The 24,430-nt window shown below is 36.7% G+C and overlaps 1 protein-coding gene across 4 annotated transcripts in view; it reads right to left on the reverse strand.

Moving 5' to 3' along the window:
* Positions 1 to 24,430, reverse strand: part of LOC128664153 (BH3-interacting domain death agonist) — a 125,157-nt gene that overhangs the window by 81,741 nt on the left and 18,986 nt on the right. For 3 of the 4 annotated variants that reach the window (XM_053718881.1, XM_053718882.1, XM_053718880.1), the window contains exons 2-5: positions 15,109 to 15,221; positions 14,879 to 14,991; positions 14,649 to 14,761; positions 317 to 529 (exon numbers count right to left, since the gene is read on the reverse strand). In XM_053718881.1, the coding sequence (XP_053574856.1) occupies positions 317 to 518 (202 nt within the window). In that variant the 5' untranslated portion in view covers positions 519 to 529; positions 14,649 to 14,761; positions 14,879 to 14,991; positions 15,109 to 15,221. The remainder of the gene's footprint in view (positions 1 to 316; positions 530 to 14,648; positions 14,762 to 14,878; positions 14,992 to 15,108; positions 15,222 to 24,430) is intronic. The other variant, XM_053718883.1, reaches the window with a different exon arrangement.

The following is a 24,430-nucleotide window of genomic DNA, read 5'->3' on the forward strand; positions in this document are numbered from 1 at the left end:
TTCTTTTTCTTTTTTTACAATTAATGTGAATCAGTACCTCCAGGAACCCCCAGATATTCAATATTTTAACATATCCAGGGTTCTTTAATGTAGAGTAATGAGCTGGTGAAAGTTGTCTATCTATCTATATATAAATTCTCTCTCTCTTCATATAATGTGTGTGAACATTTTATTTATATACTGTATATATATATATATATATATATATATATATATATATATATATATATATGTGTGTGTGTGTGTGTGTGTGGTTTTAAGAAAACTGGATAATGAATACGTTTACGTTAATTTCTAGAAACTTTACATAACTTACCATCAGTACCACCATCGACCTGTGTTTTAATAGGAATGTTGCCATCTGTCTCCAGGTGCCCGTCAGTTTCCAAGGTGCGTAGTTGCACCGTCTGCATCAGGGTGTCCTGCTTCAGGGTGTCCAGAACATCCACATACTCTTTATTTTGGCATTTGTGATACTCCAGGAATGAAATAAGAATACGCTTCGCGTCCACACTCATCTTGCACAAATCTACAAGAGGATACGGCAGTGATTTCATTAGGAACTGAATGGAACTGGCACCTAAATACAATAGCTGCAGAAACAAGGTATATTGAATAACATTTTCAAGACCTTAAAAAAAAAATGCATAAAAACACCTATAGATAAACACACACAGAGGCAACTATACAAACGTATAAAAAGTCTGTGTTTTTTTTCCTCCATGGTGATACGTGCTTTAAAAGCCATAGCACCAAAAAGTCCTGATTAATAAAATGAACTAAAATAAACGTACATTGTTTTAAAATTATGTAATGGATCAAGTGAAATACCACAAATAAAATAATTCACATCTTAAAATAAACAAATGCTTTACACCCAAATGTATTTCTGAGGCATAGAACATAAATCAGTTCCAAAGCAGAATGAAGAACAGAGGCACCAAACTGAGTGAAACTTTTCTGACCCAAGGCCCAGTGGAGACTAATAAAACAGCCTTTTGCAGTGCATCAAATGTTTTCTGTTCAGCTGTTCACACATAACTACACTGGGTTTTCAATTGTCTATCAAATGTAGCTGTAACTATATCAAACTGTAGCTGAATTGCCCCATCTGAAGACTGCTTTGGTATATTTTCACTGGAGCAATCGTGCTTAGCACCTAATGTTTTATTACTTTAATACAAATACATGTTTAAACTAACATATGTTAGGGGTGCTATAGCGCTACGTTTAGTTTAACACTAGCACAGTACAGTATTCAATTAGTATTCAATGAATACTGTACCTGTAAAATAGTGACAATTACTGTAGTAACATTTGCCAGACTATAAAACACTGAGACACAGATTGCACTGTAATGCTGTAAACAGAGTGAAGTGTCATGAGAATGGATGCAGGACACAGCATAGAAGGTACAACGCTATTTTATTGCAGAGCATATATAGCTTGTACAACACATCTAACTTGGTAACTGCCACATAGGCTATCAATCCCCTAAACCATGCCCCCATCCGGTGACATCACTTCCTCTCATCACACTAAGCATAACAAAATGGTGCCAGCAGGGGCGTGTTAAGGCATAGGCCAACAAGGCCGGTGCCTAGGGCAGCAGATTTTTAAGGGGCAGCAGAATTTTGAGTCCCTAGGGCCACTCTACTGAACTGAGGGCCGGGTGGCTAAATCAACCAGGGCCCGGCTATTGCTATCCTATGGGATTGTATGTGGGTGCGCATGACGTGGTGACAGTGGAAGCGGAGCTCACTTGCGCAGCCTGGCCTGGACTGAGAGGGAATGCGGTATTCTTCCTGGCTCCACCGCGTGATTGAGACTCACACAGACTACATAGTGCAGTGTGCACTACACCGTGACCACTGTGAAACAGCATATGCCTTTCTCCCTTCAATACATCTTCATTAGGCATTAAAATACTTAAACGGATTAGTCACTAAATACTTGTACATTTACTGTTTGTCTATCCGTCATACATGCAAAGAATAAGTATTTATTGCTGAATCTATACAACTATGTGACTTAAAACACAACTGAAAATATGTTGTATGCATTTAATACATTCAGAAACAATACAAGTACATACTTTATTTATTATTGTATCATGTGACTTTATCCCCTACGATACAATTCCTAAACCTATCATAACTACTGTTGTATTTTTTAAGTACTTTTAAAGGCCAGTTTGTATATTCATTACATCAGGGGTGTCCAAACTTTGCTCTCCAGAGGTTTTGGAACTACATTTCCGATGATGCTCAGCCAGCATTTTATCTAGCTGAGCATCATGGGAAATGTAGTTCCAAAACCTCTGGAGAGCAAAGTTTGGACACCCCTGCATTACATATTTATCCAAGCAGATATTTTGCTTAAATAACTGTCAATCACCAAAGAAGATGTTTAAGGTTAAACAACTACCTACTGACAAAATATCTAACAGTGAAGGGTATTTTTTTCTGATATAAACACTTTAATCATCTGACTTGCAAAATAATGTCTATATATATATATATTGACATTATTTAAGCAAAATATCTGCTTGGATATATATATGTGTGTGTGTGTGTGACCAGAGTGAATGCAAGCCCTGGCAAACATCTACTTAAAAATACATTTATTTTTTTAAATTTTTTACACCCTGCCCCAAAAATATTATGTCTAAAAAAAGGCCTTAAACCTGGGGAGGGGGGTGGGGGGGGCAGCAGAATTTTGAGTGCCTAGGGCAGCACAAAACCTAAATACGCCCCTGGGTGCCAGTCAATTTTCTAGCAATCTCACGATGAGTACAGCACTGTTTCAAAATCCTTGGAGGTTGAACTTAAGCTCCACAAAGCGCTGTATTAGCGAAGCGCTGTAAAGTGAGGTATACCTGTACCTCCTCCTTCGACCTTTCATCCCTTTTGTTATTAGTAAGTACCAAAAAATTTTAAAGAAGCAACAGACCTTTTCTTAAACAGATTGAAAGGTCAACAATGAAATGTTAATAAATGCATTTCAATTTGAAATAGAAACATTTTTACAATATACATTTGCATAAATGCTTCGAGTGAAAGTTTCAGCGGCAGACGCACATATGCTACTTGAGTATCAGGATTTAAAAGCTATGCTTGCTCAGAGAGCTGGCAGTGGGGTGTATTACGCTAGTGAAGACATAATTCATGTCATACAAGCTACTGGTGGCTCTCTGAAAAGGTCTGGTGGTGCACAGTGCTGATTATAAATAGTTATAACTTTTACTTCTATTCAAAACTTAAAGGGATACTTAAAACCATTTTTTTTTTCTTTCATAATACGGATAGAGCATGCAATTTTACGCAACTTTCTCATTTATGCCTATTATCACCTTTTCTTTGTTCTCATGGTGTCTTTATTTGAAAAACAGGAATTAGAGTTTAGGAGCCAGCCCATTTAAGGTTCAACAGCTGGGTAGCGCTTGCTGATTGGTGTCTAAATGTACCCACCAATCAGCAAGCACTATCCAGGGTGTTGAACCAAAAATAGGCAGGCTCCTTAGCTTTCATTCCTGGTTTTTCAAATAACGATGCCAAGAGAACGAAGAAAAATTGTTAATAGTTGTAAATTAGAAAGCTGTGTAAAATTGCATGCTCTATCTTAATCATGAAATAAAAATGTTGGGTTTACTATCCCTTTAAATGCACCCAGACACATTTAACTGTTGACCTTTCTATCCCTTTATGATTCAGAGATTGATTTTCATGTATTTTGAAAAGCACTCCGCAACAGGCGATCAAGCAGCAACTTCTTGCACATGTTCCCTGAATTCAACCTATCAGAACAGTATTTGCTATTGTTTCTGGAGCACCACAAATCACTTTCTATCTTTGGAAATGAGAAGCACATTGGGGTTTTTTTTTCTACTCACAAAGCAAGTGAATATGTTTTAAGTTCCATCATTGAAAGAAATTATAAAAACATAATTTATGTAAGAACTTACCTGATAAATTAATTTCTTTCATGTAATTGGCAAGAGTCCATGAGCTAGTGACGTATGGGATATACAATCCTACCAGGAGGGGCAAAGTTTCCCAAACCTCAAAATGCCTATAAATACACCCCTCACCACACCAACAATTCAGTTTAACGAATAGCCAAGAAGTGGGGTGATAAAGAAAGGAGTAAAAAGCATCAACAAAGAATTTGGAAATAATTGTGCTTTATACAAAAAAAATCATAACCACCAAAAAAGGGTGGGCCTCATAGACTCTTGCCAATATGAAAGACATTAATTTATCAGGTAAGTTCTTACATAAATTATGTTTTCTTTCATGTAATTGGCAAGAGTCCATGAGCTAGTGATGTATGGGATAGTAATACCCAAGATGTGGAACTCCATGCAAGAGTCACTAGAGAGGGAGGGATAAAAAATAAAAACAGCCATTTCCGCTGAAAAAAATTAATCCACAACCCAAATCATAAGTTTAGTCTCATAATTGAAAAGAAAAAACTTATATTAGAAGCAGAAGAATCAAACTGAAACAGCTGCCTGAAGAACTTTTCTACCAAAAACTGCTTCCAAAGAAGCAAATACATAAAAATGGTAGAATTTAGTAAAAGTATGCAAAGAAGACCAAGTTGCTGCTTTGCAAATCTGATCAACTGAAGCTTCATTCTTAAAAGCCCATAATTCTCTGAGACGGGGTTTTACCCAACTCCAAATAAGGTTGATGAATCAAAAGCTTTAACCATGATGACAAAGAAACGGCAGAAGCCTTCTGACCTTTCCTGGAACCAGAAAAGATAACAAAAATACTAGAAGTCTTCCTGAAATCTTTAGTAGCTTCAACATAATATTTCAGAGCTCTCACCACATCCAAAAAATGTAAAGATCTCTCCAAAGAATTCTTAGGATTAGGACACAAAGAAGGGACAACAATTTCTCTATTAATGTTGTTATAATTCACAACCTTAGGTAAGAATTTAAATGAAGTCTGCAAAACTGCCTTATCCTGATGAAAAAATAGAAAAGGAGATTCACAAGAGAGAGCAGATAATTCAGAAACTCTTCTAGCAGAAGAGATGGTCAAAAGGAACAACACTTTCCAAGAAAGTAGTTTAATGTCCAAATAATGCATAGGCTCAAATGGAGGAGCCTGTAAAGCCTTCAGAACCAAATTAAGACTCCAAGGAGGAGAGAATTATTTAATGACAGGCTTGATACGAACCAAAGCCTGAACAAAACAGTGAATATCAGGAAGTTTAGAGATTTTTCTGTGGAATAAAACAGAAAGAGCAGAGATTTGTCCTTTCAAGGAACTTGCAGACAAACCTTTATCCAAACCATCCTGAAGAAACTGTAAAATTCTAGGAATTCAAAAAGAATGCCAAGAAAATTTATGAGAAGAACACCATGAAATGTAAGTCTTCCAAACTTGATAATAAATCTTTCTAGAAACAGATTTATGAGCCTGTAACATAGTATTAATCACTGAGTCAGAGAAACCTCTATGTCTAAGCACTAAACGTTCAATTTCCATACCTTCAAATTTAATGATTTGAGATCCTGATGGGAAAACGGGCCTTGAGATAGAAGTTCTGGCTTTAAGGGAAGTGGCCAAGGTTGGCAACTGGACATCCGAACAAAATCTGCATACCAAAACCTGTGAGGCCATGCTGGAGCCACAAGCAGCACAAACAATTGCTCCATGATGATTTTCGAGATCACTCTTGGAAGAAGAACTAGAGGCGGGAAAAAATAAGCAGGTTAATAACACCAAGGAAGTGTCAATGCATCTACTGCTTCCGCCTGAGGATCCCTGGACCTGGACAGGTACCTGGGAAGTTTCTTGTTTAGTTGAGATGCCATCAGATCTATTTCTGGAAGTCCCCACATCTGAACAATTTGAGAAAACACATCTGGGTGGAGAGAGCATTCTCCCGGATGTAAAGTCTGACGACTGAGATAATCCGCTTCCCAATTGTCTATACCTGGGATATAAACTGCAGAAATTAGACAAGAGCTGGATTCCGCCTAAACAAGTATCCGGGATACTTCTTTCATAGCTTGAGGACTGCGAATCCCACCCTGATGATTGACATATGCCACAGTTGTGACATTGTCTGTCTGAAAACAAATGAATGGTTCTCTCTTCAACAAAGGCCAAAACTGAAGAGCCATGAGAATCGCACGGAGTTCCAAAATATTGATTGGTAATCTCGCCTCTTGAGATTTCCAAACTCCTTATGCTGTCAGAGATCCCCAAACAGCTCCCCAACCTGAAAGACTCGCATCTGTTGTGATCACAGTCCAGGTTGGACGAACGAAAGAGGCCCCTAGAATTATACGATGGTGATATAACCACCAAGACAGAGAAAGTCGAACATTGGGATTTAAGAATATCAATTGTGATATCCTTGTATAATCCCTGCACCATTGGTTCAGCATACAAAGCTGGAGAGGTCTCATATGAAAACGAGCAAAGGGGATCGCATCTGATGCTGCAGTCATAAGACCTAAAACTTCCATGCACACAGCTACTGAAGGGAATGACTGAGAATGAAGGTTCCGACAGGCTGCAACCAATTTTAAATGTCTCTTGTCTGTTAGAGACAAAGTCATGGACACTGAATCTATCTGGAAACCTAAAAAGGTTACCCTTGTCTGAGGAATCAAATAACTTTTTGGTAAATTGATCCTCCAGCCATGTCTTTGAAGAAACAACACTAGTTGATTCACGTGAGATTCTGCAGAACGTAAAGAGTGAGTGAGTACCAAGATATCATCCAAATAAGGAAACACCGCAATACCCCGCTCTCTGATTACAGAGAGTAGGGCACCCAGAACCTTTGAAAAGATTCTTGGAGCTGTCGCTAGGCCAAAAGGAAGAGCAAAAAATTGGTAATCTTGTCTAGAAAAGAGACTCTCAGGAACTGATAGTGATCCGGATGAATCGGAATATGAAGATATGCATCCTGTAAGTCTGTTGTGGACATATAATGCCCTTGCTGAACAAAAGGCAGAATAGTCCTTATAGTCACCATTTTGAAAGTTGGTACTCTTACATATCGATTCAAAATCTTTAGATCCAGAACTGGTTTGAATGAATTTTCTTTCTTTGGGACAATGAATAGATTTGAATAAAACCCCAGACCCTGTTCCTGAAACGGAACTGGCATGATTACTCCTGATAACTCCAGGTCTGAAACACACTTCAGGAAAGCCTGAGCCTTTCCTGGGTTCGCTGGAATGCGTGAAAGAAAAATCTTCTCACAGGCGGTCTTACTCTGAAACCTATTCTGTACCCCCCCTGAGAGACAATTCTCTGAATCCAATGATTTTGGAATGAATTGATCCAAACATCTTTGAAAAATTTTAATCTGCCCACCTACCAGCTGAGCTGGAATGAGGGCCACACCCTCATGCGGACTTGGGGGCTGGCTTTGATCTTTTAAATGGCTTGGATTTATTCCAATTTGAGGAAGGCTTCCAATTGGAAACAGATTCCTTTGGGGAAGGATTAGATTTCTGTTCCTTATTATGTTGAAAGGAATGAAAACGGTTAGAAGCTTTAGATTTACACTTTTTATCCTGAGGCAAAAAGACTCCCTTCCCCCCAGTGACATTTGAAATTATTGAATCCAACTGAGAACCAAATAATTTATTACCTTAGAAAGAAAGAGATAGCAATCTGGACTTAGAAGTCATATCAGAATTCCAAGATTTAAGCCATAAAGCTCTTCTAGCTAAAATAGCTAAAGACATAGATCTAACATTAATTTTGATGATAGCAAAAAATGGCATCACAAATAAAATTATTAACATGTTGAATTAATTTAACAATGCTAGACAAATCACAATCCGATACTTGTTGCGCTAAAGTTTCCAACCAAAAAGTTGAAGCAGCTGCAACATCAGCCAAATAAATTGCAGGCCTAAGAAGATGACCTGAATATAAATAAGCCTTCCTTAGATAAGATTCAAGTTTCCTATCTAAAGGATCTTTAAATAAGTACTATCTTCCATAGGAATACTAGTATGTTTAGCAAGCGTAGAGATAGCCCCATCAACTTTGGGGATCTTTTCCCAAAACTCCAATCTAACAGCTGGCAAAGGATACAATTTTTTAAACCTTGAAGAAGGAATAAAAGAAGTACCAGGCCTAGTCCATTCCTTAGAAATCATATCTGAAATAGCATCAGGAACTGGGAAAACCTCTGGAATAACCACAGGAGGTTTATAAACAGAATTTAAACGTTTACTAGTTTTAATATCAAGAGGACTAGTTTCCTCCATATCTAATGTAATCAACACTTCTTTTAATAAAGAACGAATATACTCCATTTTAAATAAATAAGAGGATTTGACAGTGTCAATATCTGAGGCAGGATCTTCTGAATCAGATAGATCCTCATCAGAGAAAGATAAATCAGTATGTTGCCGGTCATTTGAAATTTCATCAACTCTATGAGAAGTTTTAAAAGACCTTTTAAGTTTATTAGAAGGCGGACTGGCAGACAAAACCTTCTGAATAGAATCAGAAATATATTCTTTTAAATTTACAGGTATATCTTGTGCATTAGATGTTGAGGGAACAGCAACAGGTAATGAACTACTACTGATGGAAACATTTTCTGCATGTAAAAGTTTATCATGACAACTATTACAAACCACAGCTGGAGGTATAATCTCCACAAGTTTACAACAAATGCACTTAGCTTTGGTAGAACCGTTATCAGGCAGCAGGGATCCAGTAAATTCTGAGACAGGATCAGATTGAGACATCTTGCAAATGTAAGAGAAAAAAACAACATATAAAGCAAAATTATCAATTTCCTTATATGGCAGGTTCAGGAACGGGAAAAAATGCAAACAGCATAGCCCTCTGACATAGAAAAAGGCCAGAGGCAAAAGGAATGGGGTTTTAAATAATGAAAATATTTGACGCACAACAGAAAAATATTTTTTGGCGCCAAAAACGTCCGCAGAGAAGCGCATATCAACGTAGAAATCTTAGCACAAACTTACTTCACCACCTCCATAGGAGGCAAAGTTTGTAAAACTGAATTGTGGGTGTGGTGAGGGGCGTATTTATAGGCATTTTGAGGTTTGGGAAACTTTGCCCCTCCCGGTAGGATTGTATATCCCATACGTCACTAGCTCATGGACTCTTGCCAATTACATGAAAGAAATATTATGTGGAAAACTATATTACACTTTATTACAATGCAAACTAGTCTGTGTGCCTGCACTAGTGTCCATAAACTAACATTATACCAAGAGATAACTTTAGGTTTGTCAGAGATGTAAGAAATGAGACCACTCGCAATCAAAGAATATGCAATCATTATTGATTATTTTATCTGGAAAACATACAATACCTATTTTATAAGCCCATGAAAAAAGACATGAAAGTCTGGTGATTGGTGGCTATACACATATACCTCCTGTCACTGGCTCATGAGATGTGTTCAGCTAGCTCCCAGTAGTGCTCTGATGCTCCTGAGCCTACCTAGGTATAATCTTTAACAAAGAGAACAAACCAAATGTGATTACAGAAGTAAACTGGAAGGTTGTTTAAATTTGTATGTTCTCTAGTCTCCCCGAATCATGAATGTTTCATTTGAACGTTTACTGTCCCTTTAAGTATGTAAGTTCCTGTTATTATGCAGATATCATCTATTATTAACCAGGACAACAAACACATTTTTCATAAAGCAGAGATAGCAGACTGCAGCCTTCACATCACACACTAATACTGCACAGGTAGCTCAGCCATGTAGAAAGTGTACAGCTTAATACAAGAACAACACCGTATTGCTCACCAGTCATGCCAATATACCACTTGTTTGCAGAATAACTGCGTTTTATAAAGCATAATCAGTTCTAAACCTATTGCCTATTCATTAAAGGGACATTAAAATCATAATTTCTATTGTGATTCAGCCAGAGCATGCAGTCTTAAACAACTTTACAATTTACTTATATGATCTAATTTGCTTTGTACTTTTCATCTCATTTGTTGAAAGAAAGAAAAACAAACCTTGGTATGCACTAGACCAGCAGTGCCCTAATAGCAGCTAGCTGCTGATTGGTGGCTGCACATAAATGTCTTTTCTCATTGGCTCACCCAATGTGTTTGCTTAGATTACATTACAGCCTTCCTGCTCCTTCAATAGAGGATACCAGGAGAATGAAGAATGGCATTTGATAATGGAAGTAAATTGGAAAGTTGTTTGAAGTTGTATGCTCTGTCTAATTCATGAAAGAAACTGTTTCACATCCATTTAAAATTCTGAAAATCTTCACTTCCATTCCTAAATCCATCACTGCCAGATATTTGTCTACAATGTAATGTCAGCAGATACACAAGTTCCATTATGAGTCAGCAAAGCACCCCTGGCAGCCTGTCAATGTGAGAGTGTATTTACAAAAAACAGACTATTGTTTCTGAAACCTCTAGAATAAGGAGCATCCTCTTTCTGGTTCCTGTATTTATTGTGATGTAACCACTTATGGGCACTGAACAGAGAAGCAACCGTTAGATGATAATGTTCTAATACGTTAATAAGTTAGCCCACCTTTCTCTCTCGCCTTATTTTCTTTACCTCAGTGTATTCCCAATTCACTTTAAAGGGACATGACAAAGATTTTCTTTTATGATTCAGATAGAGCATGTGAAACAACTTTCCAATTTACTTCTATCATCAAATTTGCTCCATTCTCTGGTTAACTTTTGTTGAAGGAGCAGCAATACACTACTGGGGGCTAGCGGTACACATCTGGTGAATCAATGACAAGAGGCATTTATGTCCAGCCACCAATCAGCAGCTATATCCCAGTAATGCATTGATGCCCTTGGACCTACATAGATATTTTTTTTCAACAAAGAATTCCTGGAAAACAAAGCAAATTAGATAATAGAAGTAAATTGGAAAGTTGCCTAAAATCACATGCTCAGTCTGAATCATTAAATAAATTTTTTGAGTTTCATGTCCCTTTAAGGAGCATGAGTTGCAGTATGGGATTCAGGTAATTGTATTAGTTCATTTAAAAAAATGGTGAAAAAGAGAATTTTTACATTGCAGACTATTTACATATCATTAAATCCTCTAAGCTACAAGAACTAGTGATCTGCTTGTTATAACAATTATTTTGTATGTTTGGCTTTTTATATATTATATCAATTGTCAGTTCATCTTTTTCAATAAAGATTGTAAATACAGTCTATTTAGTAAGCAAATATACTATGAAAAGTAGGCAAAATAATGAAAGGGACAGTGTACTTAAATACAAATTTTACAATTCAGATAGAGAATACAATTTCAATCCCCTGCGCAATATGGACGTAGGTACTATGTCACACAGTACTTTGCCCAGTGACACATGTTTCAGTCCCTGCTCTCAGCTTAGACAGCGGGAGCCACAACCAGGGGGCAGAATGCATCTTCCTTCATATGGTAAGGAAGCTCCCTTACCATATGAAGCCAGATCGTGGATCGTTACATCCCCCTCACACAGACCCTGCTTGTGATGCTTAGGAGACTGTACACACAGCAGGGGAACATGACTCAGGTAGACCTGGGCCTTGGCTGGAACTAAGGTATTATGTTAGCATGTCAGATGTACTGTAGGTTGATCCAAGGACTGATGAGCTGTGGGGATGACAAATGTTCTTATGAGTGGATCCAAGGTCTAATGTACTTTGGGGCTGATCTATGGACTGATGTATGGTGGGGTCTGATATTATGCAGGGGCTGATCTGAAGTATGTGCTGAGTGGGATGCTGGTGCTTATCTGAGGTGTGACTTGCAGTGGGGCTAGTCTGAGGTATGATGTCCTATGGGGTATTGTGGGGCTGATCTGAGGTATTATGTCCTATGGAGTATTGTGGGGCTGATCTGAGGTATTGTGTCCTATGGGGGATTGTGGGGCTGATCTGAGGTATTATGTCCTATGGGGGATTGTGGGGCTGATCTGAGGTATTATGTCCTATGGGGGGTTGTGGGGCTGATCTGAGGTATTATGTCCTATGGGGGGTTGTGGGGCTGATCTGAGGTATTATGTGCTATGGGGTATTGTGGGGCTGATCTGAGGTATTATGTCCTATGGGGGATTGTGGGGCTGATCTGAGGTGTGATGTAATATTGGGGATTGTGGGGCTGATCTGAGGTGTGATGTAATATTGGAGATTGTGGGGCTGATCTGAGATGTGATGTCTTATGGGGGATTGTGGGGCTGATCTGAGGTGTGATGTCCTATGGGGGATTGTAAGGCTGATCTGAGGTATTATGTCCTATGGGGGATTGTGGGGCTGTTCTGAGGTGTGATGTCCTATGGGGGATTGTGGGGCTGTTCTGAGGTGTGATGTCCTATGGGGGATTGTGGGGCTGATCTGAGGTGTGATGTCCTATGGGGGATTGTGGGGCTGATCTGACGTGTGATGTCTTATGGAGGATTATGGGGCTGATCTGAGGTGCAATGTCCTATGGGGGATTGTGGGGCTGTTCTGAGGTGTGATGTCTTATGGGGGATTGTGGGGCTGTTCTAAGGTATGATGTCTTATCGGGATTGTGACGCTAGTCTGAGAGACTGAGCTTAAAGGGACACTCAAGTCAAAATGAAACTTTAATGATTCAGATAGATCATGCAATTTTAAACAATTTTCCAATTTACTTCCATTAACAAAATGTGCACAGTCTTTTTATATTTACACTTTTTGAGTCACCAGCTCCTACTGAGCTTGTGCAAGAATTCACAGAATATACGTATATATGCATTTGTGATTGGCTGATGGCTGTCACATGATACAGGGGGAGTGGAAATTGACATAACATTGAAATTTGAAAGAGAAAAAAAAAATCTACTACTCATCTGAAGTTCAGACTAAGTACTATTGCATTGTCTTTTTATTATGCATTTGTTTATTATGCAAATCTACTGTATTTACTGGTCCTTTAACCTGTATGTCAGGGGATCCCTGAGAATCACGGTAATGCTGTGCTTTTGCACATGTTGTTATATGCTTTATGTACATTATAGAAGTTATAAACACTAAAACAGTTAAAAGACAAGACAAATGTTTAGATCTTAATTCCTTTTAACCATTTCCATATTTATTTATGAAAGAAGGGAATGTAAATATATTGTATTTAAGAGGAAACATGACTGTTAACTAGTCCAGACTCTGTAATGTCAGCACTTAATAAAACCAACTTCTGTACACAGTTGCTAAAGGAAAGATATTATAGTAGTACTATTATGTATGTTTTTCTATAATGTGCAGCATTTTGCAATATAACTGTCTAAAATGTGTCAGACGCTAAGCCTGGGATAGGTTTGAATTCCCATTTAAACTGTCAGCATTTCAGTTTGTGATGTTGAAACTAATGGTCTTTAAATGACCAAGCTGTCAGTGTCAGCGTTGTAACACGATAACCTGGCATATTGCTCTTCCCAATGAACGTTACCTAATTATAGCAGTAATGTCTTACCTATGAATTAGCCAACATAATAACTCACAGGTATGATATTAGATGTGAATTCATTGTAGTTTTCTAAAATATTACTAAACATTTGTCTAATGTTAAATTATTACAGTTGGTCTCTGTTTAGAAACCTGCCTAATACTGGGCAATTCCTTTTTTCCAATCCAGTTTAATTGGTCGGTTATCTAGGAAAGTGGTTGTCTGTATAAAACAGTAAATACATCATTCTTAGACATTGAAGACCTTTCTATGTATATATAAGCACTACATTGTTAACACAAATATATGTTTTTGTTTCATCTCCTTTGCTGTGGACAATTTGGGACACATATATATGAGCTCCTACACTGATCATGCAAGCAGTGTGTAACGGTCCTGCTTAATGCACTCTAGTCTCTTTGGGGGCCACAGAAAAAAACTTCACAGTTAAATAACAGGGTAAAAATGCACAACTAAATGATGAATGTACAAGGCACAGCTTTTTTTTATATTATTATGCATAATTAATACTTTTATAGTTTGTGGGGGGTTTCTAACGTATAGTTTAACGTCCCTTTAACATACTTAAAATAATAAGCTTGAGATTATCTATTTTTCCTGCGTGTTAAATAGAGATGATAGTGCAAGAAAAAAAAAAAGTCTCCAGGGCAGCAACTAGGAACTAACTGAACACATCTGATAAGTCAATGGCAATAGGCATATGCGCATAGCATCCAGTCAACAAATGTACTGCATTACTTCTCCTAAGCCTGCATAGCTATGCTTTTCAACAAAGGATCTAAGTAGAATTAAGTACATTTGATAATATAAGTAAAATAAAACATTTTTAATTTTGCATGCTCTATATCTGAACATGTTTAATTTTCACTTGAAAGTCCCTTTATTTGCACTTTTTATTGCTCTGTTATTATATGGCCTGCAATCACTAACTGTACTAGTAATTATAGGACAATAGAAATAACTACAGTTTGGCTACTTTATAAAGACTAGTGGTGACCTGCTGCTGGCATAGGAATTATTGAAACAAAAAATGTGTCTGTATTTTACTAAATAACAAACACAGTATGTAAGTCAAGTACAAACACAATATATAACAAACACAATATATAAGTCAAGTACATATAAAAAGAAACATAAACATAACACATAAAATCATTTCTCTATATTCCCTGTGTACATAAACACACACAGCTCACCTGTATCTGCTTTAGGGATCTGGTACGGTGAATACCCTTAGACTTGTTCTGACTTTTGCTATCAGTTCTGAAGTTTATAATGACTTGCAGTGTGTAGAGATATTACTCAGCACCTGAAAATAGGCACACACATTACATCGCACGCAGTGATATATGACTCAGTATACATAAACATAACACATAAAATCATTTCTCTATATTCCCTGTGTACATAAACACACACAGCTCACCTGTATCTGCTTTAGGGATCTGGTACGGTGAATACCCTTAGAGTTGTTCTGACTTTTGCTATCAGTTCTGAAGTTTATAATGACTTGCAGTGTGTAGAGATATTACTCAGCACCTGAAAATAGGCACACACATTACATCGCACGCAGTGATATATGACTCAGTATACATAAACATAACACATAAAATCATTTCTCTATATTCCCTGTGTACATAAACACACACAGCTCACCTGTATCTGCTTTAGGGATCTGGTACGGTGAATACCCTTAGAGTTGTTCTGACTTTTGCTATCAGTTCTGAAGTTTATAATGACTTGCAGTGTGTAGAGATATTACTCAGCACCTGAAAATATACTATAAACCCCTAGAGCCTAGGAAATACCCTTAGACCTTGTCTGAACAGGAAAGAATATTAACTGGCTTCTGACCTGGGAGATTCCACAACCCTTGGTATTACCCAAGATCTGATCTTGCACACATTAATTACTGCAACTTATTATTGGTTCAAAAGTCTATTCTATGTAATCTGTCCAACAATGTTAATTATACTGATATTGTTAGGTATAAAACTTCTAAGAATACTGGTAGAAGAGTTTTTGGTAGATCAAAGACATAACTTGCACATCTGTGAGGGCGCCATTAATGCAGAAAGCTATGTATACATTTTGGAGCAACATATGCTGCCATCCAGATGTCGTCTTTTCCAGGAATGTCCCTGCATTTTCCAGCAGGAAAACGCCAAACCACATTCTGCCGGAATTACAAGCGCATGATTGCGTAAGCAGAGAGTGCGGGTGATAGCATGGCCTTCCTGCAGTTCTGACCTGTCTCCGATTGAGAATGGGTGGCGCATTATTAAGCGCAAAATAAGGCAAAAAAGACCCCGTACAGTTGTGCAGCTGAAAACATGCATAATGGATGAATGGGGGAAAATGTAACGTGTTTAACTTAACCAACTGGTGTCTTCAGTGCACAAACACTTAATAAGTGTTACTGTTAGTGTTTACAGTGGTAAACAGTCAACTGTCCCAACTTTTTTGAAACGTGTTGCAGTCATCAGATTGAAAATGTCAAAAATACATTAAATTCACAAAGGAAAACATCAAATAATGTGTTAATAATGTGTTTTCAATATAGTACAGGGTGAATTGAATGTTCAAATGACTCTTTTTGTCTTTTGGATTTTCCATACTGTCCCAACTTTTTTGGAATTGGGGTTGTATATTTCATTGAAATATCTAAGAAGATTCTGTTTTTGCCTTAAAACTCTAATATGAATTTTGCATTTATTTATTAATTTTTTTTTTTTTTTAAATGTGCAAATTTTTAAGATAGAATTTTTAGTGATTTTTATGTATTGATCGTTTAAAGGGATAGAAAGGTCATAGTTGAAATGTGCATGGGTGTTTTTCAATTTTAAATAAAAAGCAAGTCTGCTTGTGGGGCTGTCAATCATTCCAATCAGATCAAGATGATCTAACTCCGCCATTCTTTAAGTGAAGAAGAAGCTAATTGACTGCGGTCTTAAAGGGATATGAAACCCAAAAAATATTTTGTGATTTGGACAGAGCATACAGTTTTAAAAAAATTCAAATTTATTTCTATTATCAAATTTGCTTTGTTCCTATGGTATTCTTTGTTGAAGAGATACCTAGCTAGGTGTCTGGAGCACTACGTGGCAGGAAATAGTGCTGCCATTTAGTGCTCTTGCATATGGTTAACATTCTTGCAAAACCGCTGCCACAATGTGCTCCAGACATTTTCACACTACTGAACTTGCGTCCCTGCTTTTAAACAAACGATACCAAGAGAACTAAGAACATTTTATAATAGAAGTAAACTAGAAACTTATTTAAAGGCATATGCTCTGAGTGATGAAAGAAAATGTTTGCGTCATGTCCCTTTAATCATGCTGAGGTCCAGGAGCTGCATCCACAGCTTAATAAATGGGCCCAATGTATTAAACAGGAGGTCTAAATATTAAAAATAAAATACATATAAAAACTTTAATTTTTTCCTGATTACTGTTTCCACTCTCTTCTTCTGTTAAAGGGACACTGAACCCACATTTTTCTTTGTGATTCAGATAGAGAATGCAATTTTAAGCAACTTTCTAATTTACTCCTATTATCAAATTTTCTTCATTCTCTTGGTATCTTTATTTGAAAAAGAAGGCATCTAAGTTTTTTTGGTTCAGAAAACATTGGACAGCACTTGTTTATTGGTGGGTGAATGTATCCACTAATCAGCAAGAATAACCCAGGTTGTTCACCAAAAATGGGCCGGCATCTAAACTTACATTCTTGATTTTCAAATAAAGATACCAAGAGAATGAAGAAAATTTGATAATATGAGTAAATTAGAAAGTTGCTTAAAATTGCATGCTCTATCTGAATCATGAAAGAAAAAGTTTGGGTTCAGTGTCCCAACTAAAAAAAAAAAACACAGATCTAATAAACAGTGATAACTACATAACATTACTTTTTGCGTAGCATGCACATTAAACGCTATGCCATTGGCTGCAATTGTTTCTATCTTGGCTTGTCAGAAGGTTGTCTTTGCAAAAACTACAATCTGTGACTCACTGCGCAGAACAATGTCTACTGACATATTTTTACTTCCTGATTTACATACGAAGTACAGCAACCTGTTTTACCTGGTCATGAAGTCAATGAAGGGCAAATACCTCAGTATTCTGATTACCGCCTACCTATAACAAACTGAAATATTGGAGTGCCCCACTATCAACAAGCTTAATGATAAAAAAACAAAGATGATGGTCCATTGTGATGTATAGGGTTTAACCAACCCAGCAACAGTCACTAGTATGTCACAGAAATGGTTAACTGACCCTTTTCACCTTAACAAGTTTGTCACAGTCTAGCCACTCCAGACAAGCCTGTAACTTAGTTCAGAGGGTGCAAGGGTTAACAAACATTCTCTCATCTGTACTAGACCCAGAAAAATGCCCAAACTCCCCTTTAATGCCATTGCCACCACCACTTAACTATCTCTGCTGCCACCACCATATGATTATTATAAGGGAAATCCTAAGGAAAAACACAGACTAAAAGATCAAAAATTCCAAAACACAATTTGGCAAAAATCAATCTATAAAGCAAAATACTATTATTACCAGCCTCTTCGGTAATCTGCATCAAATATTAGACAAAGGTACAAACTAGTTAAAAGAACATTTATTATGAACAAAAAAAGAGTCACGGTGCATTTGTATATATATATTTTTAAAAAAAACGTAGTTAAACACAATTACACACAAAGCAAAACAGTTTTTTTAAATAAAAACCAAAGTTAAAAACACAACCTAATACTGTACTAGCTTAGATACCTGCCCCAAGGGATCTTGGGAAGGGAAGATGGTCACATACACTGTTTCACACACATAGAATGACCATATCATTTTGCTGAAATCACAATTAAATATTTTTTTGTGGACAAGGAGGGTAGCCACCATTTTTTATGGCAGACCATAAACCCATTCCAAGCTCTGGCTGAAGTTAAATGATACCTTATAACTTTGGTAATGTATACACTGTAAGCATACAATTATTATATATATATTGTCATTCAGTAACATGGAGAGTGAATAAAACATGTCTTAAGATATCCTAGAGTGTCACCTCTGATCGAACTCAGGTTTCGGTCTTGATTGGGACACTGTTTTCTGTCACTCTGTGTTGACAGGTTAGCCCATAAAAAATAATTCTCCTGAAAAAGGATGTTTTACTTGTACAACCAATTTTCAGCATACTATTAAATGAGTCCTTGAGAAAACATTGAGCTATTTTAACATATTGTGTTTTTAAAGTTAAATTTGCTATTTTTAAGGAAAGTACTGGCCTAGATTTCTAATTAAAGGGACAGTGTACAATAAGTGTTTTTCCCCTTTAATGTGTTCCCAAAGTTAATTTTTTTTATGTATTTCACAAATAGCTCCTTTACCTTTATTTTCTCATTTGAAATAGTTGTTTTTGCTCATTGTATCCCCACATATACTAAATATTTCTGAACTTAATTTTGGTTACAAAAACCCCAAAACATAAATGCAGAGTTAGACAAAATAATGATCCCAGCAGGGTTGTGTGACAGAGGTACTAAAATGTTAATTTCCCATTGTTCTCTCTAAGTATTGGCCATTGAGTTAGTGGTAATAAAGACAATAAGGAGGACTTTGTGTAAATACTTAGATAAGATAATGAGGTATTCGCTCTCTAAAATTCAGCCCATTGTATTGGGTTGTGGTGTGGTATCAGTTACCAGAAACAGCTATTTCATTCATATACAAAATATACCTAAAGGAACAATTTCCAATATATTTTAAACTCTTCAGATGCGGTTACAAGTAATATGAAACACATTAAAGGGACATAAAACCCAAACATTTTCTTTCATTATTCAGACAGAGAATACAATTTTTAACAACATTCCAATTTACTTCTATTATCTAATTTGCTTCATTCTTTAGATATCCTATGTTTAAGAAATAGCTATGCACATGGGTGAGCCAATCACACGAGGCACCTATGTGCAGCCACCAATTAGCAGCTTCTGAGCCTATCTAGATATGCTTTTCAGGATATCAAAAGAATGAAGCAAATTAGAAAGTTATTTACAATTACAGGTTCTTACTAAATCATGAAAGAAAAAAATTGGGTTTAATGACCCTTTAAGGAGAAACCAATTTTAAAGTATACTGTCCCTTTAAGCTCATTATGCAATTTAACCATGCATTCACTTACTACTGTGTATGTCTGGTATGCCAACTAATTAATTAATAAAATATTCAAAGTATCTTTTTGATGAGTTAAAAAAAAAAATTCAAAAATGAAACAAATCAAATGCAGCTTAAAAATTACAATTGGCAAAAGTTGCAACATCATCAGTTAATAGAACAAAACGTAGAAATGAGTTGCCATTCAAACAACAATCTGTAACTGCATTATAAAACTATCAAGTCTGATTAATGCACTGAATATGGAAATTTCAAACCCATCAATATAATTTGTTGTCATCTAGTAGGGCTTTGACTCTACAAAGAAAGAGAAGGCAAGGAAATCCTCCATTGGGAGAGAAAAAAAAGAGAAAAGAAAGGGAAAGAATAAAAAACAGATAAAAGAAAGGGTTCCCTTAATCAGTCTCCACAAGTACCCCCAGGTAGGATTTGGTCGCAAATGGCGAGTTACTAGACACCTTATTAACTGTGCTTTATCTTAAAAATAGTAATCTAGGGAATTTCATGGATCCCAGATCTCACTATGGCCACGATGATCAAAGTGCTGCGAGGCGGCAAAATATTCAAAACGGATCCGATACAATGTTGAGAATTCTGGCAAAATATGCAAAAGTGCCGACATTACTTTTTAAAGGCAGCATCGCAGAGGGGCATTTTACTATACATTGCAATGGATGGCAAATATGTTGAGAATTCTGGCGAAATATTGCAAGCAGCATCGGCACCTATATTGGCGATGTATAGTAAAGGATCCCTTTTAAAGGGATATGAAACCCATTTTTTTCTTTCATGATTCAGATAGCGCATGCAATTTTAATCAAGTTTCTAATTTACTCCTATTATCATTTTTTCTTTGTTCTCTTGGTATCTTTTTGACCCACTTGTGTTCAGCACCTGGGTAGCACTTGCTGATTGGTGGCTAATTTAGCATAGGGATTTTTTTGCGGCAGCAAAAGAGCTGAGGGCACTGCCCTACCAAATCCCCTTCTAAGGGCAATGCCTAGCCAAATGCCGTTTTCAGGGCAATTATTTTGTAGCATAGGAATTCTTTTTTTTGGGGGGGTGAGGGTTTTTTACTTTTATTGTTGAATGGGTTTGTACTATTTTTTGGAAAAAACATAATTTATGTAAGAACTTACCTGATAAATTAATTTCTTTCATATTGGCAAGAGTCCATGAGCTAGTGACGTATGGTATATACATTCCTACCAGGAGGGGACAAAGTTTCCTAAACCTCAGATGCCTATAAATACACCCCTCACCACACCCAAAATTCAGTTTAACGAATAGCCAAGTAGTTGGGTGATAACACAAAGGAGTAAAAAAAGCATACAGAAAGAGGAACTGGACATATAATTGTGCTTTTATACAAAAAAAAAAACATAACCAGCATAAAAAGGGTGGGCCTCATGGACTCTTGCCAATATGAAAGAAATGAATTTATCAGGTAAGTTCTTACATAAATGATGTTTTCTTTCATGTAATTGGCAAGAGTCCATGAGCTAGTGACCCAAGATGTGGAAGTCCACAGAAGAGTCACTAGAGAGGGAGGGATAAAATAACAACAGCTATTTCCACTGAGAAAATAAATCCACACCATAATTAAGTTTTCCTTGAAAAAAACTTAAATCAAAAGCAGTAGAATCAAACTGAAACAGCTGCCTGAATAACTTTTTTTTTTTTTTACCAAAGACTGCTTTAGAAAAAGCAAAATACATTAAAATGGTAAAAACAACAAAAGTATGCAAAGAAGAACAAAATACTGCTTTGCAAATTTGATCATCTTAAGCTTCACTTTGAAAAAGCCCAAGAAATGGCGACTGAATTTAATAGAATGAGCTGTAAATCTCTGAGGCGGAACCTACCCAGCCTCCAAATAAGCCTTGCAAAACAAAAGCTTTAACGAGGATGCCAAAGAAATGGCAGAGCCTTTCTAACCTTTTCTGAAACCAGAAAAACAACAAATAGACTAGAAGTCTTCTGAAATCCTAATAACTTCGATAAAGAATTACAAGCTCTTACCACATCCAAAGGATGTAAAGAACTCTCAAACAATTCTTTAGGATTAGAAAACAAGGAAGGAACAACAATTTCTCCACAAATGTTGTTCAAATGCACAACCTTAGGAAAAAAAGAAGTCTACAAAACAACTTATCTAGATGAGAAAATCAGATAAGGAGACATAGAAGAGAGAGCTGATAATAGAAGAGCTGATAAATCAGAAACTCTTCTAGCAGAAGAGATAGCCAAAACAAACAATACTTTCCAAGAAAGTAGATAATCGTTAAAGAAAATATAGGCTCAAAAGAAAGAGCCTACAATATCCTGGAACCAAATTAAGACTCCAAAAAAAAAGGAGAATTAATAAATGAACAGGCTTGATACAAACCAAAAAGCCTGAACAAAATAGTGAATATCAGGAAGTTTAAACAATCTTTCTAGGAATTAAAATAGAAAGATCAGATTTTTGTCCCTTCAAAAAAATTTGAAGACAAACTTATCCAAACTAACCTGAAGAAACTGAAAAATCCTAGGAATTCTAAAAGAATGTCAAGAGAATTTATAAGAAGAACACTATAAAATATGTTGATGAATGATTTGGAATGTATGTTTGAATCTTTTTGCTCCGGTCAGCGGATCTGTTTGGTGGCTGGGGTTTGTGTGAATGTGGATTGACTGACATTTGGGATCTTCCAGTATCAGCACTAGAGTTGTTCCATCTACTGTGGTGGAATTTGTTTAAGCTGGTATCAAATGAAATCTTTATTTACCTAAGACTCGTTTGCTGGGATTTATTTATATACTATAAAATATAGGTTTTCCAAACTGAGTCAGAAAAACTTCTATGACTAAACACTAATCAAGTTCCATACCCCCAAATTAGAAATTTGAGATCCTGATGGAAAAATAGCTCCTAAAACAAGAGGACTGGCCAAAGAGAAAGCAGCCAAGGATGGCAACTAGAGATCCAAACAAGATCCACATACCAAACTTGTGAGGCCATGCTGATGCTATCAGAAACACATGGCACTGTTCCAATATAATCTTGGAAATCACCTTTGGAAGAAAAAAACAGAGGCGGAAAGATGTAGTCAGGTTGCAAAACCAAGACACTGCTAATGCATCCACTATCTCCACCTGAGAATCCCTGGACCTGAAAAGGTACCTGGGAAATGAAGAAGACACATCTGTATAGAGACACCACTCTCCTGGATGTAAAGTCTAAAGGCTGAGATAATCCACCTTCCAAATGTCTAAAATCGTATAGAAAATAGACAGGAGATGAATTCCATCTAAGAACGTATTCAAGATACTTCTTAATTGCTAAGGAACTTGATTGACAAATGCCACAGTTGTGTCTGTTTGAAAGCAGAACATGAAAAAGTTCTCTCCTAAAATGAGGCCAAGCCTGAAAAATAGCATGGAGTTCTAAAATATCGATTGGAAACCTCGCCTCTTGAAGTTTCCAAACCCCTTGTGCTGTCAAAAGACAGCTCCCCAACCTGTAAGACTTGCATCCATTAAGAATACAGTCCAGGAAGGACGAACAAAAGGAGGCCTCCTGAATAAAATGATGATAGACTAATCACCAAAACAGAGAGAGTAGAGTGTTAGGATTTAAAAATATCAACTGTGATATCTAAAAACAAACCCTATATTATTGATTCAGTATGCAAAGCAAAAAGAGATTTTAGAGAAAAACTAGCAAAGGAAACTGTGCCCAATGCTGCAGTTATGAGACCTAAAACTTTCATGCACATAGCCACTGAAAGAAATGTTCTAGACTGTAAGTTATACAGGCTAACGCCACTTACAATCGACTTATGTCCGATAAAGACAAAGACATGAACACACAATCCATCTAGAAACTCAAAAAGAAGTGACCCTTGTCTGAGGAATCACAAAACTCTTAGGTAAATTAAATCCTCTAACCATGTCTTGAAGAAACAAAACTTAGTTAAAGGGACATAATACTCATATGCTAAATCACTTGAAACTGATGCAGTATAACTGTAAAAAGCTGACAGGAAAATATCACCTGAGCATCTCTATGTAAAAATGGAAGATATTTTACCTCACAATTTCCTCAGCTCAGAGTAAGTTCTGTGTAAAAAGTTATACTCAGCTGCTCCCAGCTGCAGGTAAAAAAATTAAAAAAATGAAGGAAAGAACAGCAGCCAATCAGCAACAGCAGTGTTGAGGCCATGAACTCTTACTGTGATCTCATGAGATTTGACTTAACTCTCATGAGATTTCATAGTAAGCTCCCTTTACCTGATTGGTGAAATAATATGAGAGTGCACGAAGCTCATCCTTTCAGTTGTCCCGGGACAGACATACTAATATGCTGCTTAGAAATCCTTTACAATGGGAGGTGGCTACTGAGGAACTTTTGAGGTAAAATATCTTTCTTTTTTACATAGAGATGTTCAGGTGATATTTTCTAATCAGCTTTTTACAGCTATGCTGCATCAATTTCAAGTGTTTAAACATTTGGGTATTACGGCCCTTTAATTCATGAAGGATTCCACCAAAAGAAAAGTCCATATACTTGAATACTGCTCTTTCATAAGTATGTATTGGGTACTTGTAAAGTGCGTCTAAACACCTGTAAGGGACTGAAGACGCTGCTCATTTAATCGACCTCGGAAGGATGGAAGGATGGAAGGATGAAAGGTTGAACAGACCTCGCCGGAAATCGAACCTGCAACCCTAAGATTGCTACAGAGCTTAGCCACAGTGCATTAGCATGCTGAGCTATCTGTCTGGCTTTAATAAAAGAAAAGTTTTAAGCTAAT

This window comes from Bombina bombina, chromosome 6 (assembly GCF_027579735.1).
Source record: "Bombina bombina isolate aBomBom1 chromosome 6, aBomBom1.pri, whole genome shotgun sequence".
NCBI lineage: Eukaryota > Metazoa > Chordata > Amphibia > Anura > Bombinatoridae > Bombina > Bombina bombina.